We start from the raw sequence: 22368 nt of genomic DNA on the forward strand, positions 1-22368 counted from the left end.
TGTGCCTAACTCATTATGACATCAGTATTTGTTCAAAATCTTTATTCAAAACTTTTTACTTTAATACAGAGGAACTTGGAGCTACATTCACACTGGCAAAGAAAACTATTTACAACCAACGCAATGCAATCTTCTATATGTTTACATACAAAATATAGCTCAGAAATAGTCACGAACCTCCGCTAAATTAAGGTACTTTTCAAGCGTTCAGTTGACAGAACAGTGCCACTTTTACACACTGTATCCTCTAGATTTCATATATTGAATGCTTATCTGGTAAAATGAGTACTAACTTGAGAGTAAAACTCATTTTGGTAAAAAAAAAACCTTTATTAGGAATTTAAAGACAATTGAATTTAAAGTAGCAAATATATTGTTACTACACGTAACAATATATTTCCAAAAATGTATTATGCAGCTTTTCATGTCCTTTTCAATGAAACATCTTTTTAGATTGTTTGGCGCATCTAAATTTTACATCAATTTTTTTTTTACACATGCACCTCAGGGGAAGGAAGAAGTGTTTCAGTGTGTGTGTGTGTGTGTGTGTGATAGATATATTGTTGACTCACTGTTGTCTAGTTTGGCGAGACGTGCATTTGTTCTACTTTTCAACACGAAACACATCCACAACGCCATGTCAATGAAAATAAACATGTCATATTGAGTAGTAAATATCATATACTATATATAACACATCCGTTGGTCCGTTGTATGTGTGACTGCGTTCAGCTCCTGTTGTTCTGCAGGGCGTCTATGAGGCTCTTGTTGTAGTCGGCCAGTTGCTGGGTGACTTTCTTGGCGACCGAGGTGTAGTCGCTCTCCTGGGATTTGGAGGCGATGACTAACATGGATGCTGGAGTTAAGGAAAGATCACCGCGATAGCCAATGGATCGCTTTTATAGGGACAACTTTTCGCATCCTTATCATGTTTGGAGGTGATGAGTGACAAAAGCCCTATTCGCACAGGACTAATATTAAATTCATTTGGGATAATGAAATTTGCTGAAATCACTGGTACCCCGGATACAACTCTACAATTTGTCACTTCCTGATTTAGCAAAGCAAAACTTGAAGTTGGTGCCAAAAATTCATTCATTCAAATCCTTCCCCTAGATTCCACTACTGCCTCCATTTTTCATGTCAGGAGGAAGACAGAAATCGTGCGTCTAGAAGAAGAAAAAGAAATTGTGCACCAAAAACAAATGACATCTGAAATTACGGAGTTCGAGAGTTTGTTTAGTGGCACAATTGTTGGTCTGTATTGCTGCTTCTAGAGGCAAAGACTACCGCACACTGGGGCCAAGGAAAGAAAAGCAGAATAACACTTTTACCATTAAATAACTTTTACCATTGTAGTTTTGTATTCCTAACTGAACTGATGTCTTTAATAAGGCAATGACTAACAAGCAGATCATGACTCAGATTTTAGAAGGATACACTCTTTCATGACAAAGTTGTTCTGCTCCAAGTGTTGCCACTTCCGCTCCAGGTTAGCCAACTGGAAAAACAAGCACACGTACACACACACACACACACACACACACACAGAAACACAAGAACACAAGAACACAGATAAGCATGTCTGGAGCTGTACAAATTTGCAACTGCTGTAACAACATCCTAAAACAAAAAAAATAAAAAAGATTAAAAAAAGATAACACAAAAAATAGGAAATGATAGATAAATATATGGAAAAATAAAACAATTTAAAAATTATAAAAATATAAAATGATTTCATTAGTTATTTTAACATTTAAAACAAAAGTACATTTCAACCAAATTTAAAAACTAATACTAATAATAATGGAAAAAGATATGATGAAAATGTTTCAATAATAATCATCATCATCTGAAGAAATACATCTATAACAATAATAATGTTGGTAATATAAAAAACCAACTTGTAAAATAAGCGTGTCTGGAACAACATCATTTATAACTGTAGTTAAATGTTTTTGTACTTGTATATAGCTAAGACTGATGTTTGAAGCTCAGGTAAGTAAATGGAAAGTGTAAAATGCATGAACCTGAGCATGGGTCTCGTTTTCTTGAAGTTTGGTCTTCAAAGCTTCGTGCTTTTGGTTCATTTCCTGTAACAGCTGTCGAAACGAATCCCGACGCTGAGTCAGGGAAACACGGTCCTCCTGCAGTCTCTGCACCGTAACCACAAACAAGCGCTTAGCTTAGCTTAGCTTAGCTTAGCTTAGCTTAGCTTAGCTTAGCTTAGCTTAGCTTAGCTAAGCTGTGTGTAACTAAACACAAATACATGGTTTATAGTTTTATCTGTATTGAAATCATTTATTCTGAGCTCACCAGCTAGCTAGCCAATTGATACACATCAACCAAAAATGATTAGGTTATAGTTTTATTTGTATTTATTTTGAGCTAATTAGCTAGTTCATTCATATATATCAACCAAAGTGGTATTAGCTTAATATATGATGAAACAGAAAGAATAGGCTAAGCTAGCTTACAGTTTTTGATTGTATGATTGCATACATTTTTAGCACGGCTTACCAATGGGAATTGAACCTCAAACCATAGCAGTGTTAGTGTCCCCCAATGACTCACCTACTCTCACTCACCCTGAAGCTAGAGTAGGTAGCTGGTGAATGTTGCTGCCTGTCTTATGGTGCTGTAGATGTATGACTGTATAGCCTGATGGTTTCTATGGTACTCATTTGCATGGTAGCATATCATTCTGTTAAACTCTGAATTGGGCCTCTACATGAACGCTCACCTTGTATTATGCACAAGGGATATTAACATCATAACCTGTGTGTTGATAAATGCTTGGTGTAATCATAGATGCCGATCTTAACTTTCACTGTCGATCAATAATGTCACAAAATTAGCTTTTTATCATTTATTGCAAAATATATAAAAAATGTAGAGGCTTAATGTCTAAATGAGACTGGAACTTTGGACTTGACTATAACAACGGTCTCTTCTCTGGACTCCCCAAGAAAACTATAGTGCGATTACAGCTAATACAGAATGCTGCTGCACAAATTGTAACCAGGACCAAGAACAATGACCACATTGCATCCATTCTTCTAACCCTAATCGACTCTTTGCATTGGCTTCCAGTAAATACTAGAATTGATTTTTAAATCCTCCTACTTGTATATGACACTCTGAATGACCCTGCTCCCCGTTATATCAAGGAATTGCTTGTCCCAGATCCCAACAAGAAGTGTATGAAGAAACGTATTGTCGTTAACATATGATGTGTTAACTTTCACTGTCGATCAATAATGTCACAAAATTAGCTTTTTATCATTTATTGCAAAATATATAAAAAATGTAGAGGCTTAATGTCTAAATGAGACTGGAACTTTGGACTTGACTATAACAACGGTCTCTTCTCTGGACTCCCCAAGAAAACTATAGTGCGATTACAGCTAATACAGAATGCTGCTGCACAAATTGTAACCAGGACCAAGAACAATGACCACATTGCATCCATTCTTCTAACCCTAATCGACTCTTTGCATTGGCTTCCAGTAAATACTAGAATTGATTTTTAAATCCTCCTACTTGTATATGACACTCTGAATGACCCTGCTCCCCGTTATATCAAGGAATTGCTTGTCCCAGATCCCAACAAGAAGTGTATGAAGAAACGTATTGTCGTTAACATATGATGTGTTAAAAATGGCACATCCTTTGTAAGAGTGGACTCTTTTCAAACCTCCCCACAACACAGCCAATGTGCTAACATGACTATGCATGACCAAGGAATTTGATAACTGCCTGCCTGCTACTTCCTCCATTTCTGGATGCAGATTAAACTTTGGACCTTTCTGGTTTACGGGCCAGTCTTTCTGACCTTTTTCTTGTCTTCCGCCGTGCGCTTCAGGGTGTCCAGGTCGCGGTAAGTGCCCAGCTCGGTGTCCATGGTGGCGACGCGCTCCTTCAGGGTGCTGAGCTCACCGCTGATCTTCCCCTCCAGCTGCTGTACCTTGTCGAGGTCCTGCTGGAGACGCTGGGATTCTGGATGGTGGCGGGGGAGATGAGGACAGCATGCAAGTTAGCATTTTATTGGTTAGAGTTTATCATTTTCTTGGTGATCGAGTTAGCATTTTCTTTGTTAGCATCCCAGAACTTGAATGGATCCTTCCAGTGTTTGTCATGGTAATTTGGCTAGTACACCATAAAATGGTGACTATGAAATTTTAAGGGTTAATTGCCATGGTGACAACACAAGTCTGGTCATTAAGGCTGTAAAGTGTGTCACACTTGTTTGAGAACTGTGCAGCTAACGTGTGCGTCGAGGCTAACGTAGCTTTATCAAAGATGTGCTTCTCTCTCTAGCTCTTTTTCGTCAAAATCAGCATATTAGCATAATCAAACACGTACATTTAACTTAATGTAGCCCCTTAATATAAACTAACATAGCTTAGCCTACCTTTACTGGAGAAGAAAAGTTAGTATTCGCTAACTTCAAACAGCTAACGGACATCGGCTGAAACAGATCAACTCAACTATAACCACTTCTACTAACTGCACAGATGTCAGAAACTTGTAAAAGAGCTCCATCTAGTGACAACTCCATTCAGCTGCGATACGTGTTCCACTGCTTTGGTCCTTGTTGTAAAACCTCTCACCTCAGTGACTTGCCGTAAGTGGGTTTATACAGAAGCTAGTCTAACAGTTCACATCAAAATGGCCGCCGCTCCGACCGTCTAGGAACGTTGATTTGAATGGGAAAGACCGCTCTATCTATTCAAGTTCTGTGTTTAGCGTGTTGGTGATGGGAGCATTTACTGGGGGTAGTGTGTGTGTATGCGTGTGTGTGTGTGTGTGTTACTGACCAGTCGTCAGCCCCCTGGCAGTGCTCTCTGACTGGACCACCTCTGTCTCCTTGCTGACCAGCACCTCCTGCATGCTCCTCAGCTCGCTGGCTGTCACCGTGTCAACCTGACGCAGCCGCGCCATGTTCTACACACACACACACACACACACACACACACACACACACACACACACACACACACACACACACACACACACACACAATCAAATCCAAACCTTGTGTCTTTCCGTCCCTTCCTCCTTTCACTCCCTTCCCCTATCCATCTCTCGTTTTCTCTCCTTCCTTCCATTTATGTCCTATCTCCTCTCCCTCCCTAACACACTTCCCCTCTCTTTCTCGCCTTCCTTTCCCTCGTTTCTCCCCCCATTATTTCATCTCTCTTTCCTTCCTTCGCTCTAACTCCTCCATCTCTGTATCCCACCTCACTTCTTTCTCCTTCCACGTTGTTGTTTACTCTCCCTCTCTCCCCCTTACTCTTCTACTTACATCCCTTGCTCCCTCCCTTCTTTCTCTCTATCAGTCCACCTCTCTCCCTCAGTACCCCTCCTCTCTCCGTCCGTCTCCCTCCACCTCCTCACCCTGCTGCAGTGCTCCAGGAGAGAGACGATGTTTTCCTGGGTCTGCGTCGTCTTCTCTCGCTCCTGAGCCCTGGCCTCCTCAAACGAGTCCAGGAACCCTGAAAGAGAGAAGGAAAGAAAGAAAGAAAGAAAGAAAGAAAGAAAGAAAGAAAAGAAGAAAAGAAAAGAAGAAAAGAAAAGAAAAGAATATTTTTTTAAATTATTATCCTGGGTTTCAATGGAGAGTTTTAGTGTCCCATGGTCTAAATGCTGTTTCAGAAATCTTTCCACCTGACAAAAATAAAATGTGGGGTAAACACTGAATACTTAACATGAAAATTGTCATATTTAGAGATATTGACTATGGCCATCAGTAGCTTCAATCCAAAAATATCAGAAGTTGAACTCACGGTCGATCTCCTCCTCCCTCCTCTTCAGCTCCTTGTACTTCTGGTGACACTCCCCTTTAAGGAAAGACAAAAATCAAATATTTTGTTACTAGGGCAACCATATTATCTATTAAAGGTATATGTTATCTGGTAGTATTGCTACCAAGTGTGTGTGTGTGTGAGTGGGTTAGGTACAGACACATTCAAAGATCACTGGCCAAGCCTGGATACACACTCTTTGGTGTGGTTTCTGGTCCTTCGTGAACTGAATTAAGTGTTTGTATTTGGCCATTCATGTTGCAAAATGATGTGTGCTAACATCCATAAGCGGACATTGGACAAAAAGGTACGCTAAAAACAACTTTCAACTTAAACAGTAGTGTGAGTTACATTTATCACTGATGGAGAATTTTTGGTAAAATGCAAGGGTGGAAGTAACTAATTACATTTACTCCCATGACTGTAACTGAGTAGCTTTTTTGTGTACTTATTATAATATTTTTTAAAGTCAGTAATTTTACTTACTGACTTACTGACTTTACTTACTGACTGAATTTTAAATACTTACTAAACTACGTTTTTGTTTGTTTGTTTTGTGTATTGAACTTAGCTACATTTGAAATTACATCCATTACAGAGTGAACATTTTGTGGGCTCTCCATCAGCAGAAACTGGGCCATTGTAAATTGGCCAGTTGTGGAGCCGTTCACAGTGAACGGTCAGTCAGCAAACAAGAGAAGAGTAATCTGGGTTTACTTTGTGCACTTTATTTTGTAATTTCTAATTTTTCCCTTTGAAAGAATCTAGTTAGAACTGGAAAAGTTCTCTTTTGTAACTTTTACTCTGATTACATTTTAAATTAGCTACTTTTTACTTTTACTTAGAGTTTTACACCAGTGATTTTACTTCTACTTAAGTAAAATTTCAGCAAGTTAACAGTATTTCTATTTGAGGAGGATGTTTTAGCACTCTTTCCACCCCTGGTAAAATGATGAGTAGAACACTGTCCGGGTTTGGCCACCACAAGCTGTTTTTACGTTACCTGGCAGACAAATGTAGCACTATTCACAAGCTAACAAGCTAGCTTGTGGCTAGCCAACCTCAATGGTTTCAATGGGGAATGCTAATAATACTAAATAGTGGTTTTCATGGTAGCTGAGGGATAAATGTAGCAGCCTACTACCTCACCTACAGGGTGACGTACTGTAGTACATCTGTAATACTAATGCTGTATAGATACTGGGTGAAGGAGCACTATTGCAGTACTAATGCAGGGCAGATACTGGGGGAGGTAGTACTACTGTAGCACTGATGTAGTACAAATATCACTGAGAGAGTGAGTGAGTGAGTGAGTGAGTGAGTGACTGAGTTACTTTACAGATTCATGAGTTGCTTCGCATCTAAAAACCAGATGAACTGGTTAATTGCAACTGCGGAACTGTTGATTGTCTTACCGCCTGGTTGTTGGAAACAGGAGAGAGGGAAGCAAAGAAGAAGACAAAAAGAGAATAGAAGACTTTGATACAGGCTGGGGGGGGGGGGGGGGGTCAGCCAGCTAGTCAGTTAACCAATCAGTCAGTAAACCAGTCAATTGTCAATTAGTCAGTCACTGAGTAAATCAGATGGTCAACCAGTAAAGTCAGTCAGTAAACCAGTCAGTATAGCAGCCAGTCAGTGAGTAAACTGGTCATCCAGTGTGTTACCATGAGCTTCCTCTGTGTCATGCTCCATCCGTCGGATCTCCTCAGCCACCTGACCGGTCCTCTCCCTGGTCTCTACCAGCCTACACACACACACACACACACACACACACACACACACACACACACACCACACACACACACACACAGTGATAATGCAGCAGTACAATGAGCTTCAGTTTTTAAATTATCAAAACTACAAGGAGTGCCTTGAAACTCCAATGGGTGGGAAGTTTTTTTTCCAAAACAGAGCATGGGCCAGAAAGTGAGTTTCGAAAGCAATTTAAAAAATATATAAATAAAATTAACTAAAATAAAAATCATTCCTGAGAAGCTTTTTTGCAGATTCGTGGCTTTGGTGTGACAACAGCAGTGTGTTCTGGTTTAGTCTAATACTTACTGTCTCTCCATGCTGGCGATTTCCTGGTTGTCTTCCTTCACCTGGAAAGCATAACAGGAGCTCAAGTCAAGTGCTTACTAGAAGTTTGGTTTTAAAAGCTGTTAGCTGTTAGCAGCTGTTAGCCTGCTGGCTAGTTAGCTAGCTAGCAAAGACAAAAATCTGAGCTGAGCTGATCTCAAGCTACAGCTCGTAGTGCTTTAGACAAGACAGTTTACTGTGTCACAGTAACCTATATTTACATGCTTTGTATTTGGCAAATTAAAGTGATTCTGATCCAGATTCTAATTTAGTTTAGTCAAATCAAGTCTAGCTTAGTCTGATATTGGGTATAGTTCTAGTTCTACTTTATTTTATTGTAATGATGTTCAGTTTATCTTAGATTCACTTGGTTTAGTTTTGTCAGGTCTACTCAAGTTTAGTTTGGCTTTACTTTGGCTTGCAAGGGCTAACTTAGTTTAATTTGGCTTAATTTACTTTAATTTAGCATATTCTAGGTACGTTTACTTTAAATAATTTTAGTTTAGTTTAGTTCAGTCCAGTCTGGTTTAGCTTAGTTAACTATACCTTAGTTTAGTTTAGCCAAGTGTAGTTTCAATCAACTTAGTTTATCTTAGCTTTAATCTTAGCTAAGTTTAGCATCAATAAATCATTACCATTTTTCTGAGACATCAGTATAATTACAGTAAACAAATGAGACCATCAGGTAGCCTCTACACTGCATTTTACATTGTGCTGGTAGGTTGAGTTTAGCAGGAAATCTGCTGGATTGGTTTATGGCACAAAGGGAATTGTTTTACAGTACAAAACATGAAGAGGGCACCCAGCACAAACTGAGCTAAAGCTTTAAGAGTTTCTGGTGGAAAGAGTGACTGATGGAAATACCAAAGAGAGCAGGGAGAGGAAGAAGGGACAGAAAGCAACAGGATTTATGGGAAATATGGTCTTAATTTTGACACTTGCACTAACAATACCACTGACATGAGTTAGAGGCTACCACTCGTCTCAGCCATGGTCCCATTTGTTTATGGTAATTTTCCCAAGCTATCACAATTAATTTGACAATGATATATTGATGTATAGAAATAATACACATTTCTTTGCATGATTTCTCTGTACATCCTGTTCTCTCTCCCCATTTTTAATTTCCCTGTTTTTAAAATACATTGACTGGATGCTGTGTTACTTTTATCTGCCTTCTTTTGCCATCCTGTAAAGCACTTTGAGCTACTGTCCTTGTATGAAAGGTGCTCTATAAATAAAAATTCATTATCATTATCATAGTCTATTCTAGTCATATTTAGCCATCCTTTAGCTAGTTGTGAAGCCAACCTGTTTAAATAACTTCTCCCTCTCCTCCTGGGGGGAGCCCAGGCTTTTGTCCTCAGCCTCCATGCCGTCACGCCTCGCCTCCAGCACCGACAGAGACTCATGGAGCCGCACTGCCTCCTGCTTCATCTGGGAGTGGGACAGCTCCTGCACACAGGGAATATCATTTAAACAACTGATACTACTACTACTACTACTGCTACCACTACTACTACCACTACTGTTGCTACTACTGCTACTACTAATACTACTACTACCACTACTGTTACTACTACTGCTGCTGCTGCTACTACTACTAGTACTAATGCTACTACAACTACTACTGCTACTGCTACTACTACTACTACTGCTACTCCTCCTACTACCGCTACAACTACTGCCACTACTACTCCTATCATAGCCCACACAGGGTCGGGATGTATGTACTTGCAACTTGCAAGTTCCTGCTTTTCCTCCCTTCGATCTTTCATTCCTCCCACCCCTCCATTCTTCCACACTTCTTTCATTCCTTCCTCCTCCCTCCCTTCTATTCGCCCTCTCTTCTTTCCATTCTCCCCCTCCTTCCTTCATCCATTTGCCCTTTGACCTTTGAACCGACTCACGGCTTCGTAGGCCTCCTTCCTGGTCAGCAGGATATCCAGCTCCTCCTGACGAACAGACAGCTCCTGGACAAGAGGAAGAGAGAAGAGAGAGGAGAGGAGAAGAGAGGAAGAGAGGCGAGGAGATGAGAAAGAGAGAGAGAAAGAGAGGGATGTACATTTATTGTACACACAGCAGCACCATAAGGATATTACACTAATACAACAGTAAACTACACTAACACTACAGTAATACCTGTAGCAGTTCCTCATTGGCTGTTGTCATGGCGATGTACTTCTCCTGTTTGGCGGCCGGCATCGCCTTGACAACCTCGTCAGCAACTCGCCTTTCTCTCCCGATGTCCTCCTCGATCGCCCTGATGGCCTCCTCTCTCCTGCAAACACACACACACACACACACAAAGTGATGATTTGCTAATGCTTAAGTTTACAGTTAAGGTGTTTAGCTAAAGGCAAGATGGGAAGGATGAAGGAAGGGTAGGAGGAAGGAAGGAAGAAGGAAAGAAGGAAGGAAGAAGAGCGGAAAGTAGGGAGGAAGGAAGGAGAGTGAGGATAGGAGGGATGAAGGAGGGAAGGGAGGGAGGGAAGGAGGAGGAGGTAAGAAGAAGATAGAAAGAAAAGCTGGTAGGAAGGAAGGGTGGAAGGGAAGATAGGTGATAAGGAGGAAGGGTGGGAGGGAAAAAAGGAAGGAAAGCAGGAAACAAGGGATGGGGGAGAGAAAGAATGAATGGAATGAGGGAAAGGAAAGAAGAGGGAAGACAGGAAGGAAAAAAGGAGGGGAGGAGTTTCTATCATTCCTTTCTCCGGCCTCAAAGCCTTATATGCTTCCTCTATTACTACCTTCCTCCTTTCCTATCTCCTTCGTTTCCCTCTATCTTTCTTTCCTTCTAAAATTGCTTACATCCATCCTCACTGGATCCCTCCCTTCCTTCCTACCTCATTTCCTTGCTTCTATCTTTCCTTCCACCCCCCTTTCCTCCCTCCCTTACCTCCTCCCTTCCTTGCATCCTTCCTTCCTCCCTTCCTTCCTTTTGTCCTGCCTCCTTTCCTTCCTATCTTCCCTCCATCCCTCCCTCTGTTCCTTCTTTCCTCCCAGCCTTCTAACCCCTTTTCTTTCCTTCTATCATCTTCTCTCCCTCACCCTTGCTTTATTTACTCTGCATTCTTTCTTTCTTTCCTTCCTTCTATATTTATTCCCTCATAAGGATAGGTTATACCAGTCGAAAGCCAACTTTTTAAATACCTCTTATAAATAAGTATCTAAAGTATTATTCTAGGTATTAAATGAAAGGTATTTACAGTCAAAAGCTGGAATATTTCTAAGCAAAGCAAGGAAGGAAGGAAGGAAGGAAGCAAGGAAGGAAGGAAGAGTGACTTGTAAAATCATTAATGTTTAGCTAGCATAAAACAGACTAGGTCAGCCGTTACTTTTTACAACAAGGAACAAAGGTCTTGCTGTGCTGGCTGCTTCAAGGTGACAGAGTTTAACATCAATTCAGCTTAGCATTCGTAGAGCTACAGGTAAGAATTTCAAGGAATCTTTGGTTATTATTCGATAATACTGATAAGTAACAGAATATGGTTCAAATCGGAGATCACAAGCCATTTAGCTGACACTCTTATCTTAGTGATTGAGTAGCAACAGTTGAACGAGCATCAATTCCGACATCACCATTACAAACAACCAACAGTAAGGACATTTACATTTGACATTATAGGCATGCAGTTAGTGCTCGTATCCAAAGTGACTTAACAATGACAGCAGGTTAGGGGTTTGATTAATTAGGGGGTAATAGGACCTTCTCACTAACCACTTGCTAGATTTCTGAAACAATTCTACATTTTCTTCAGTAGCCTGTAGGCCATCTTGGGCCAAAAGTTTAAAATGGTTCCGATTAGGGCTGGGCAAGAATTCAATATTAGCGTTTATCATCTTTCAATAGAATCATATCATGATGAAGTGGTGATATTGGGTTATCGTGATACATAATTCTGTAGTCTAAATTAATGATAAAAAGCAAATATTAACTAAAATCTCACAAAATGAGATCTGAGACACATTAGGAAATATTATTAGAAAATTAGTTAGCATGCTTTATATTACCATGCAGTTCAATGACATGAACATCAATTTAACTATTTAACATTTTGCATGTTAGCAGATATTGTTGTATATCAATGTTGAAATAATTTGTATGATTATCATATTAATTTTGTCAAAATCCGCCAGCCCTAGTTAAGATCCTGTAACAGATATTGAAAGCTGTTGGTGCTTTTCACGTTAACAGTGTTAATGCTTTGCTCTATTGAGCTACACATGGAATAGAACCCCTAACCCTGGCAGTGGTAGGGTCTTGCTCAATACATTGAGCTACACAGGGAATGGGGGTGGGAGGCAGAAACATATGACAGTGCCATTGCACGAGGAAAAATTTATTAATTAATTAAGTCAGGAGGAGCTAGTATTTCGTTTTTTTAAAGGATAGATAGACAGACAGACACGCCAAGCATCCCTAGCACCACGGAGGAGGCTAGTTGCCATGGACAGCACTGATTCTAAGCCCCAAACCCCATCATCGGGGTGAGTCAGGGACAGGGTGGCACTCGGGCCTGGCGGTCGGTGCACACGGTCAAGACTCGGTTTGATGTTGTCAGGCCCAGTCTGGCAGGGCTTGTGTAATGTGAAGCGATCAAAGACTCACTGAGACTGAAATCTGAGAGAAATCCTGTCAACAGCCAATGGGAGTTTAGCTCGAGGAAGAAGAAAAAGAGAATGTACCGAAGGGGAAGTCACTTTTACAACAACTCCCGTTCTATGATTCCCAACTAGAATATATAAATGGCATAAAATGGCAATGTGCCTGGATAAGTATACAATTACAAAAGTCATACAAAATTCTTCATCAATGTTATGATTGTAATAATGTCACTTTAGTAAACTGTAACCTGTAGGTTCTGAACCATGGAGCATTCCGGACGAATTGGAAAAAGAATCGGCTAGTGTGTGATCCCTCGTGTTCATGTGTGCGACGCCCATATTTACCCAGAGGGTTTTGTGTTTGTTCCCTTTCAGGACAGAAGGATCATAGCGATGTGGCGGCGACTGCTCCTACTACCATGGCTGACTGGGATGGTAGCCATGAGTATCCTGGACTATTCCACAAAGGCTGCGGCAGAGGATGAATCGGTGGGAAAGTATTTATTACATTTATATTTACACTTTGGGTATTTAGCGCTCGTCCAGAGTGACATACAATGAGTTGAAATGGTAGTATAAGCTTCAGTTCCTAGATTACAATTATACTTTTTCATGTCTTTATGTTTTAAGTCCAATTGTTTGTGCCTTATATGGTTATTCAGATTGTGTTTATCTATTATTATGACTTAGATGAAGATCAGACCACAATGTAGGAGAAATTAATGTTTAATGATTCCAAAGGGTTTACACATTTTTTCTCACAACTGCTTCATTGTATCTATCCATCCATTCTTCAACAGGTAGTGAACTTGACCAACAGGGCACTGCAAGTGATTCCTCATGGTGGGAATCGTCCATGTGTTAAGCTGGTGTTCAAGGGGAACCAGATCATTCTGAATGAGACCGACCGGCTAGCCCTGGCTACCTATTCTGGGCTGGCCGAACTCCACCTGGACAGTAACCTGGTGACCGTCATACCAGCCAAGTACTTCTCTGTAGTACCAGACCTCAGAGTACTGCATCTCTCCAGAAACAACATCAGCAGGTAAATAAGAAAAGGAAAAGGGAGTGTGTGATTCAAGCGACCGTTTGTGGTTTCAACAAAATCCAGCAGTGGATTTTGATTAACCTTGGGGGAATGATGCATCTCATCACTGTTCCAGAATCTTATAAATTACACTGACTGGCCCAAGGAGGCGCTGCAATTACAGGTCAAAACAAGGTGACATGTTCTGCATCATTGGTGGAGGATGGCATGTTTTCTGTTGCTTTATTATTATACTGCTACTACTTCCACTGATAATACTACTGCTACTCCTACTACTGTTACTGTTACAGTATTAATACTGCTACTACTCTGTGTTGTCGCTGCAGGCTGGACCCTGAGGCTTTCTCTGGCCTGGATGACCTGGTAGAGCTGGACCTCTCCCACAACCTGTTGATGACTCTCCCTACACAACTATTCAGAAAGCTAAACAACTTACAGGTAAAACCACAGTAGATTTCTACTCTACTTTGTTCTGTTCCAATCTATTCCATTTTATTAGGTACTCTGGGTGGAGCAGTTGAATAAGAGCTGGGCTCTGTACGTCGGTCAGTGCTGGTAGAGTCTGTGGTGTATATACTGAATATATGTACAGTTCTATTCTATACCAATTGGGATGAGTTAATTGTTCTTTTCAAGCACTAGAAGCTAGTTTCATCCCATCTTGTAGATTGGTGAAACTGGGACTTAGTGGTTACAGTAGTTGTGGTTCCATCAGGCGCTGGACCTGAGGGGCAACAGTCTGGAGGTTCTGGACAGCAACACCACGGACAATCTGGGTCATCTGAGGTCATTGGACCTGCAGGAAAACCCCTGGAACTGTTCCTGTCTGTTGCTGCACAGCATTGGAGAGCTCAATGCATCAGGTGTTGCCATCGGTAAGATTTTGCAGTTTTACAATTTACAGTTCTAAATTTTAGTCATTTAGCTGACACCCTCATCCAGACACTTACAATTCCTACACTGCAGACATTATGGGGAAGGCGCAGCTGGTCTGCTGGTCTCAGGGCAGACCTTATGTGTCATCACAGATGCAGGTTGTGGGGGCAAGGTGGGGCATTGGCCTTTTGAGGCTTAGTGCCAACTGTTAAAATGTTTTTGTACAATTTCTATCTTTTGAGTAAGATTAATAAGGTTGTATTGGTTCATGTTGCCAACTGCTTAAAGTTGTAAAATGCCAATTTAGATATTTAAGTGTAAATATGTGGAGTAGCAACACACACACAACCAAACTAAACTGATACACAGACTTACCTGGGTTTAACATTTACAGCAATCATTGACTAATGACTGACTGACTGACATTGGACACTGTAACCGGTTTATTATTTTAGTTTTAGAATTAATTAATAATTACTTTGTTATTTTCCAACCCTTCAACCCTAACAGTAGCTGTGACTCATTCATTTCTAAAGCTGAACCTAATGTAATCCCTGGCCCAGATGTTACCTAGCCATACTACAGTAGTAGTGATATAGTAGTGTAATAGTAACCCTAGTTACATTGGCACAACTTGTATTTACCTTTTCATCTTTTAGTTTTTGGGGAGCTCCCATGTGGGCGTTATGTGCTCCCCTCTCTCTCTCTCCCTCCCTTTTCCCTCTCTGTTTTTCTTCATATGTTCCCAGTTGCTCTAATCAGCTGCCTTATTGGCACCTTTGGGTGGTGCTTATAAAAGCTCCCTGGGGAATGACAGGAGGGAACAGCATGCCTCACTGCAAGACTTGTTTCTGTTTTCTGTATTTTTTGTACAGTTCTTCTCTTTCCCCCCTTTCTTTTGGGGAAGGGGGTCCGGCAGTTTTGTAGGTTTAGGTCTCTTATAATTGTTTTGGTCGTTAAAGGGGAGGAACTCGGCCTCTTATGACTGCGGCCCTCTTATGATGGAGCCAAATCTGTGAGGCCATAATAGTAGGAATGTGCGGAACTGCAGGATGGAGCTGAAAAAACCTTTCCTGGAGAAATTAAGCTTAGAAAGAAAGCTTAGAGAGGAAGAGAGGAAGTAAGAAAAATAGACACTAACTAAATAAATGCTAAATGTGATGCTGTCCTGTCTGGCTCTACAGCGGGGCCCGGGGCCCTGTGTGCCTCTCCAGAGAAGCAAGCTGGTGGCGGTCTTCTGGAGGCTACAGCTATATGCTACCCATCACCGCCACCCTCCTCTACTGCAAAACCACCACTACTAACATCACCAGGACCGGTCAGCACCCAGCAACCTCGGGGCCTACCCAGTATGTCAAGGGCCACGTCAAGCCAGAACCACAGCATCTCTAACAAAGGTACGGCAAGGAAGAGAGAGAAAAACTTGTATTGAGTATTAACCACGTTGTCATTTGTGTAAACAAACACACTGCCACTGTATCTGGGTTAACTTCTTCTGCAACCTTTTTGACACATGCGCAATATTGAAAAACTGAATGAAATCAGACAAAGATCAGACTGTTAGCATGGCCTAATAAGTGGAAAGACTGCAAAAAGTGTTTTATCCGGGTCATGCTTACACCAATTATGATGATAATCAGACTAAGGCATTTACACAAGATTTGCTATCCTCATAGTAGTACAGAGTATTTCTTTAATCAGGTTAAAACTACAAAACTGTGCATGTAATCATACCCAATATCTTATTCGTCAACCTTTCTGATGCACTGTTTCTGAGTTTTTATCATTTGTGTGAATGTTCAAACAAACAAAACATAACAATCTAAACTGTGTTCTGATCTAACAACCTGTCTTCCCCCCCCCCCCCCAAGAAAACCAGACTCCAGTGCTGGGCAACACCTGGAAGTTCACGCTGTGTGTCGCGGCCATTGCGCTGAGCACCTCCATGGTCATCGTGTGTGCCATCAAGTGGCCCACCTGGCACAAGCTCCTCTCCAGCTACCGCCATCAGCGACTTCGCGAAGAGGACAATGAGGAGGAGGAGGTTGTGCCAGGTGTCTTCATGGCGGCCAGGATATACGCTAAGCACAGACTGGACGCGCAACAGCCCGAGATGTTCACTTACGGCCAGGAGAACGGGAGGGCAGAGAAAGAAGAGGAGGAGGAGGATGGGTACATTGAGGATCTGTACATCGAGAGGGCAGACTATCATGCTGGAGGAGGGAAGGGGTACAGCAGCGCTGCTACGGAGGAGGAAGCATGAGGAAGCGCATTGTGGCTTGTGAAACAATGGAAAGAGGACTGGGCAGTGACGTCACAAGGGGAAATTTGCCACAGTTGCACTCTAAAAACTAGGAGCTCATTCTGGTTTTCTTCTAGGGTCCAAACAGAGCCAATACTGACATTAGAAGATTCTAGCCAATACTGAGATTAAACATCAACAAAGATGTTTAATCTTACAAAGATGTTTTAGTCTTTTAAAGGTGACGAAAGTCACATGACCTCTCCTGACAGGACGGATGTGACGTAGTGTTTACAGAACTAACGCTGTGTGCTGTTGAATTGAAAACAACCTAACCTAATTGAGATTAAACCTACTTGCACTGCTACTGAACGTCCCAATGCTATTAGTGACACTGAGCGTGTGCGGCTGGGTGCGGCTCTTTAACATTAGATCGCACTCAAACAAAGCATTGCTGATCGACAACTTGATTAAAGAACATAGTCTGTTCTTTAAAATCTGTTTTTGTGTGTTTTGCTCTTCCTGATGTTTGTCCTATATCATTCTGTATGGTTGATTGTTGATCAGTTAGACCTAGTTAGGCTCATTCTAATTTCTCTGTAAACTTGAATTAACCTGCTAACCCCGCTGTTAACATGTAACAGTGAAAAGGAGGGCTGACTGCCTGTTTATTGGGAGAATGTTGCCACCCATATACCATGTTCTTGTCAATTGTGGAACAGCTTGTGTTTGCGTTTTCTACATTATCTGTAGCCTATGAATAAAAAAGGTTGGCAAAGCAAAGAGAAGCCTGCAAACGCTTTCCCACCAGGTACTTACTCCCTCCTCTCAGTGAAGATGACATCAATGCTCTCTGCCTCCCTGTCATTCTGGGCTTTCAACTGGGAGGAAAGAAAGAGAAGGAGAGAGGCTGCTTTCACTATGCGTGAATAGAAAGACTGCAGGAACAGAGTCTATGTGAAGACCCTCTCCCCACTGAATCACATCTCCTTCTCCTACATCTTCTCGTTTCCCTCTTGATTCACAACATTTTCAACAAAAAGGAAGTGCTGTAAGTGGGACTGTAACACTGAAAGCTTACCATGTTTTTAGCGCTCAGAGTGGCAAGCATTAGAACCTGATTTTTCTCTATTTGGCACATTTCTTACACTTAATATTTCAAAACAGACGTTCATTCTGTAAAACAGCTCAAATCCCAATTGCAAAATAAATCATTGTTTACTTTTCTTTACTGTTTAGATTTTTTTATATCATCAAAATTCTAAGTCATCAATTGATTACAATTGATTATTACAAATATTTACCTATATCCACACAGGAATACCTATGGTAAAACCTTTATCAGAAATGTCCACAAATTGGTGGTCAACATTTTCTGTGGCAACAAAATGAGGTCAACATGGGCAACTTTTCTCAGGTCACAGAATATAAACAGCGACTCCTGGAGGCTGGTTCCTAGAGTTGCTGGTGGCTTGAACACTCATGAATGAAGATAATGTTTCCGTCTACAAGTGGTACTCACAATGTTGAAGTCGTTGATCATTTCCTCCATCTCGGTGCTGGTGTTGAGCTTGTCCACCAGCTAGATATACAATAAAAATAAATAAATATCACCAATGTAAACCTATTCCTCCAGCTTTGCTTGCAGTAGTAAGACACTTTTTGTTTTCAAAATTCACCAGCCATCTTCGCTATTTTACCAAACAATTGGATTTCTAGAATAGAATAGGACTCAAAATGACGGCTGGTTGGCTGCCAAAGTGGCTCAGCATATCCAGAGCAGGCGTCAGTCATTCACTGCTGCAGATGGTGCTGGTTTTGGATTTTCACAGAAAAAACATTTTCCTTCAGGAAGCACCAGAGAGCAAAATTGAGAGGATTCAAGTAAGGGGATCTGGGAGCCAACTTTTGACAATATTTTTCAGCTTTATAAAAATGAAATTAATATGATATTGTTTGCAGTAAAATCGTTATTACAAGAAATGTTCACCCAAAAAAGTTGTCACTATATTTGTCACCCTCATGTCAATTGAAACACTGGTGAAGTTTGTATGCCAACATAACACACAGTGGCGCAGCTAACTCATTGTGTTGCAAGATGGAAAATTAAATGTTTTTTATTACATTTTTATAGAGCTGAAAAATATTGTCAAAATGCCTGAAAATATCGGAATGTTATTTTTAGGCAATATCACCCACTCCTAGAGTCCACCTTCCTATTCATTGCTTAGGAAATGTGTCATTCAACCAGCCATGCACTGGCAGTGTGTAATGGGGGGGTGCTGTCCTGCATAAACCAGTCAAGACTTTTCAAACACCTTGTACTTTAAGAGCCAGATAGGTTCCATTTCCCACCCTGCTTGCAATCCTTTAGCACTAACCCACTGGTGAAGATGGTGATTCAAAAATGTTGGCTTATTCTACTGTTGCACTCATTAAGTCACTCTGGATATCATGTCATCAGCTAAATGCATAAAGTGTAAATATAAATGTTCTTACTATTAGTGGACTTGAAGCTTATTCTACAGTGGCTACTTGTTAGTAACTCTGAATGAGAGCATCAGTTAAATGGCTGAAATGTAAATGTGAAATCATAAAGTTGGGCAACATCTACCACTTTACAGTTGTTTACCATGTTAAAGTCGGCAAGCTGGCCTTGCAGATCCTTAATCTCTCCAGCCAGGCCTTCCGCTCTGCAGAGGACAGAAGACAACAAAGGGTTGGTCATTTAGGAAATTTTCGTCAGTTATTATGCACATGTCAGTGCATCAACCACGTTTCTAAACCCAATTTTGAGACGCCCTGTCATCACTGGTGACGTGTGACATTCTATTATGCTAAGCCTCAATCATTTTGATGGTATGATCGTATTTTAGTGCAGATTGGTTTTCAACAAGTGGTTTTAAATCTCTTCTCCTATTTTTCTTGTTAGTAAAAGACAGCGATGAACAGAGCAAACATTGTTTCTCTTGTTGGGATTGCATTCAAGAGCTAACAGATTATATTCGCACATTCATCTCACAGTTCTCAACAATCTCATTTCCTTCACTGTTGGCGAAAGAGAGGTGAAAAGAGAAAACTAATTTGTTCGTTTGCTCTACCAATGTGATTCCAATAACACACTTTTTCTATCAAGCAAGGGTTACATAGTCACTGACTGCTGTGAATGCTGAATGCTGAGGATGTCTGGGGGTGCTGCGGTGAGGACCTATAATCAACGTATGCATTCTGAAAAGTGATGTGCTTACTTTTGTCTTGCACAGTATTAGTGTTCGATTCAAACCTTTACCCAATTACTGTGCAGTGGCTGACCCACAGAAACAAGGTGAGGTTTACAGTGCAGATATCAGAAAGTGAATTTACATTTTTAAGACCTTTTTAATGCTACCTAGAATTGGATTTGAGACCAATTTAAAAACAAAAAAAGTTGATTTGATTGAAAGTCCATGCAAGTTCTGAACTATAAATAGGCAGAACATAAAGGATATCAGTAAGTTTAGTGACATGATGTCCAACATGTTTGGCATACTGTATAAGCCTGTCTTGTATTAATCTAAGATTCATGCACGTGGGTCAAACTTGCTATGTCAGTAATGTAATACAACATGAGAAAATAAAACCAACACAGCTGCCGGTCCCATTCACATCTTTTGGTGAACGACACAATTCATGGCATTTTCCTGACGCTTTACTTCCCAACTCTGCCTCACCTAAATATAACTCTATGTAAAGAACCAATACTACTAGCTACATTTGGCATTGAAAAATGAAACTTAAAAATAAGCCTGCGCTGCATGGTGAAAAAAATACGACTATTAATTTAGGGCTTTATGGCAAAAAATGGCAGTTGTATAGTACTACCATTCCTCACCTCTTCTCATAGGACAGATAGACAGAGTTCTCCTGGTTGAAGTTGTCGATCTCTTTGTGCAGTTTGCTGGTCTCTGCGGTCAACTCGTTGATCTTACTCCTAACAACAAAAACAGCGACAATATTCACTTTTAAACAGTGAGAGGGACCTGCATGGAAGAGGTATGACCGGGGGAAGAAACTTTCAAAAAGGCGTATATATCCCAACTGCAAGTCAAACTTTAAAAGAGCATTATGTGATATATACACATTATGGGGGTAGCAGTAGCCTAGAGGTTTAGTAGCAGTAGTAGTAGTTGTAGTAGTAGCAGTAGTAGTAGTAGTTTGCCATCTTTGGAAGAGAGAATAGCCCTAACCCTTTTAATTCTCATAGACTGTTGGACTATTTATTATAGTGCTCTGTTCAAGTTGTGGTGTATTTAGGTCAGAAAACACAGAAACCAGAAAACCCTTCCCATAGACTGTGAACCGCTGTCACAAGTAGTAGGCCTAATAGTGGTAGTATTAGTAGCAGTAGCAGAAGCAGAAGCAGAAGCAGTACTAATAGTAGCGTGTGTTACCTAAGGAGTCCCAAGTAGTATGACTTATCCAGAATCTGTCTCTGAGGTCCTGGTAGGGAGGGAGAGAGAGAGACAGAGAAAGAGAGATAGAGTGATAGACAGAGAGAGAGAGAGATAGAGAGAGAGAGAGAGAGAGAGAGACAGAGAGAGAGAGAGAACTGAGACTCACAACTGAAATGTGTAGAGCGATCCATGCTAGCATGACTAACACTAATATACCAGATGTAATGTCCATGGGAGTCTGCCCTAGCATTCCCAAAAAATGACAGTAATTATACTTCAGACGTACCCTTCATGCCAGTCTTCATCCCACTGAGCCCCTGTTGGGTGACGGGCCTGTCCGTCACTTTGATCTGGGCTGACAGGACTCCAGGGATGGTGATGGGGCCGCCCCCCCTCGTACCAGGATGACCCCCCGTACCTGGAACCATCTGGAAGGAAGAGGAAAGAATGACCATAAGACAGGGCTCCTCCTCCTACTATTCTACTCCTACTATTCTTTATTTATTTATTTTTCTCTGCTAAAAGTGTCTGCAGCTCAGAAACCATAAGTCCTACAGCAACCATATTTGACAGGTGGGCTCCTATGCCACCCATCATTCTCTGATAATACTGGTTCTTGTTTTGCTGGAGGACCCCCTGAAACTACCTCAAAGGTCCCTGTTTGGGAACCACTGGCCATTGGGGATCTGCACTAAGATGGCTGACATGTATCAGAACTGTAGCTGACTTACCCCAGTTGCAACACGTATAGCTGTGGGAGGAGGTCTGGCAGCCGTCGGGGGTCTTCCAGCCCCTGGAACCAGAGATCCACCACGGCTCGCTGGCCTGCCCAGACCAGAGGGAGGCCGCTGGCTCGCCATGGCACAAAAACACCTGAACATAATATGGAGATTTTTTCCTATCTTTAATCAAGAGCGTGGTCTTTCAATTTGAGAGCATGATTTATTGATTTCACGTTCAGATTTTGTAATGCTTTCCCTCAAACCCTGTCCTCGCACTCAAATATCTCCTGCTTGCACTTAGATTTGCTCTGCTTCTGCTCAAACTGTATGCTTGCACTCAGATATAATGTTGCTTGCACACAGATTTCCTGCGCTCCAGCTTCAGCCCTTCTCCTCGCACTCAGGCTGCTTCTGTACGCTCGTGAAACGTCTGCTCTCGGATTTCTGCTCTGCTCTCGGATTTTTTGTGCAACAACCCTGTCAAAATTCCCCAACCAATAGAATGCCAGGTGTAGTGTTGACCAATGAAATGATCCCTGCCTCGTTGCGGGTGCGT

General features: G+C 41.3%; 2 protein-coding genes across 2 annotated transcripts; one reads left to right on the plus strand and one right to left on the minus strand.

Annotated features, from left to right (window-relative positions):
• Nucleotides 1-33: 33 nt before the first annotated feature.
• Nucleotides 34-21950, minus strand: ift74 (intraflagellar transport 74). The gene is made up of 19 exons (XM_071895341.2): nt 21822-21950; nt 21377-21518; nt 21088-21136; nt 20529-20627; nt 19290-19350; nt 18180-18239; nt 17477-17538; nt 10029-10167; nt 9797-9859; nt 9198-9341; nt 7869-7909; nt 7472-7551; nt 5790-5843; nt 5401-5498; nt 4821-4947; nt 3836-3999; nt 2031-2156; nt 1441-1501; nt 34-844 (listed from the first exon to the last, which is right to left on the minus strand). Exons 1-19 carry the CDS (start codon nt 21948-21950, stop codon nt 729-731), a joined length of 1815 nt encoding a protein of 604 aa, XP_071751442.1. The 3' UTR covers nt 34-728.
• LOC139908582 (leucine-rich repeat-containing protein 19-like) lies at nt 12919-16678 on the plus strand. Its single transcript, XM_078291506.1, has 7 exons — nt 12919-12980; nt 13292-13536; nt 13866-13928; nt 14278-14414; nt 15600-15812; nt 16287-16471; nt 16502-16678. The coding sequence occupies exons 1-7, from the start codon at nt 12924-12926 to the stop codon at nt 16676-16678; spliced, it is 1077 nt and encodes a 358-aa protein (XP_078147632.1). The 5' UTR covers nt 12919-12923.
• Nucleotides 21951-22368: the final 418 nt, after the last annotated feature.

Source organism: Centroberyx gerrardi, chromosome 22, assembly GCF_048128805.1.
Source record: "Centroberyx gerrardi isolate f3 chromosome 22, fCenGer3.hap1.cur.20231027, whole genome shotgun sequence".
NCBI classification, from domain to species: Eukaryota; Metazoa; Chordata; class Actinopteri; order Beryciformes; family Berycidae; genus Centroberyx; species Centroberyx gerrardi.

What these genes read in the sequence shown, in the direction of transcription:
- LOC139908582 (XM_078291506.1), top strand. Translation starts at nt 12,924, where the DNA reads ATGGTAGCCATGAGTATCCTGGACTATTCCACAAAGGCTGCGGCAGAG. An exon ending in TCCAGAAACAACATCAGCAG is followed by an intron (nt 13,537 to 13,865) that starts GTAAATAAGAAA and finishes TTGTCGCTGCAG; the next exon opens with GCTGGACCCTGAGGCTTTCT. An exon ending in CTGGACCTCTCCCACAACCT is followed by an intron (nt 13,929 to 14,277) that starts GTTGATGACTCT and finishes GAGGGGCAACAG; the next exon opens with TCTGGAGGTTCTGGACAGCA.
- ift74 (XM_071895341.2), bottom strand. Translation starts at nt 21,950, where the DNA reads ATGGCGAGCCAGCGGCCTCCCTCTGGTCTGGGCAGGCCAGCGAGCCGT. An exon ending in GAGGGAGGAGGAGATCGACC is followed by an intron (nt 5,499 to 5,789) that starts GTGAGTTCAACT and finishes TCTCTCTTTCAG; the next exon opens with GGTTCCTGGACTCGTTTGAG. An exon ending in CGGCGGAAGACAAGAAAAAG is followed by an intron (nt 2,157 to 3,835) that starts GTCAGAAAGACT and finishes GTTACGGTGCAG; the next exon opens with AGACTGCAGGAGGACCGTGT.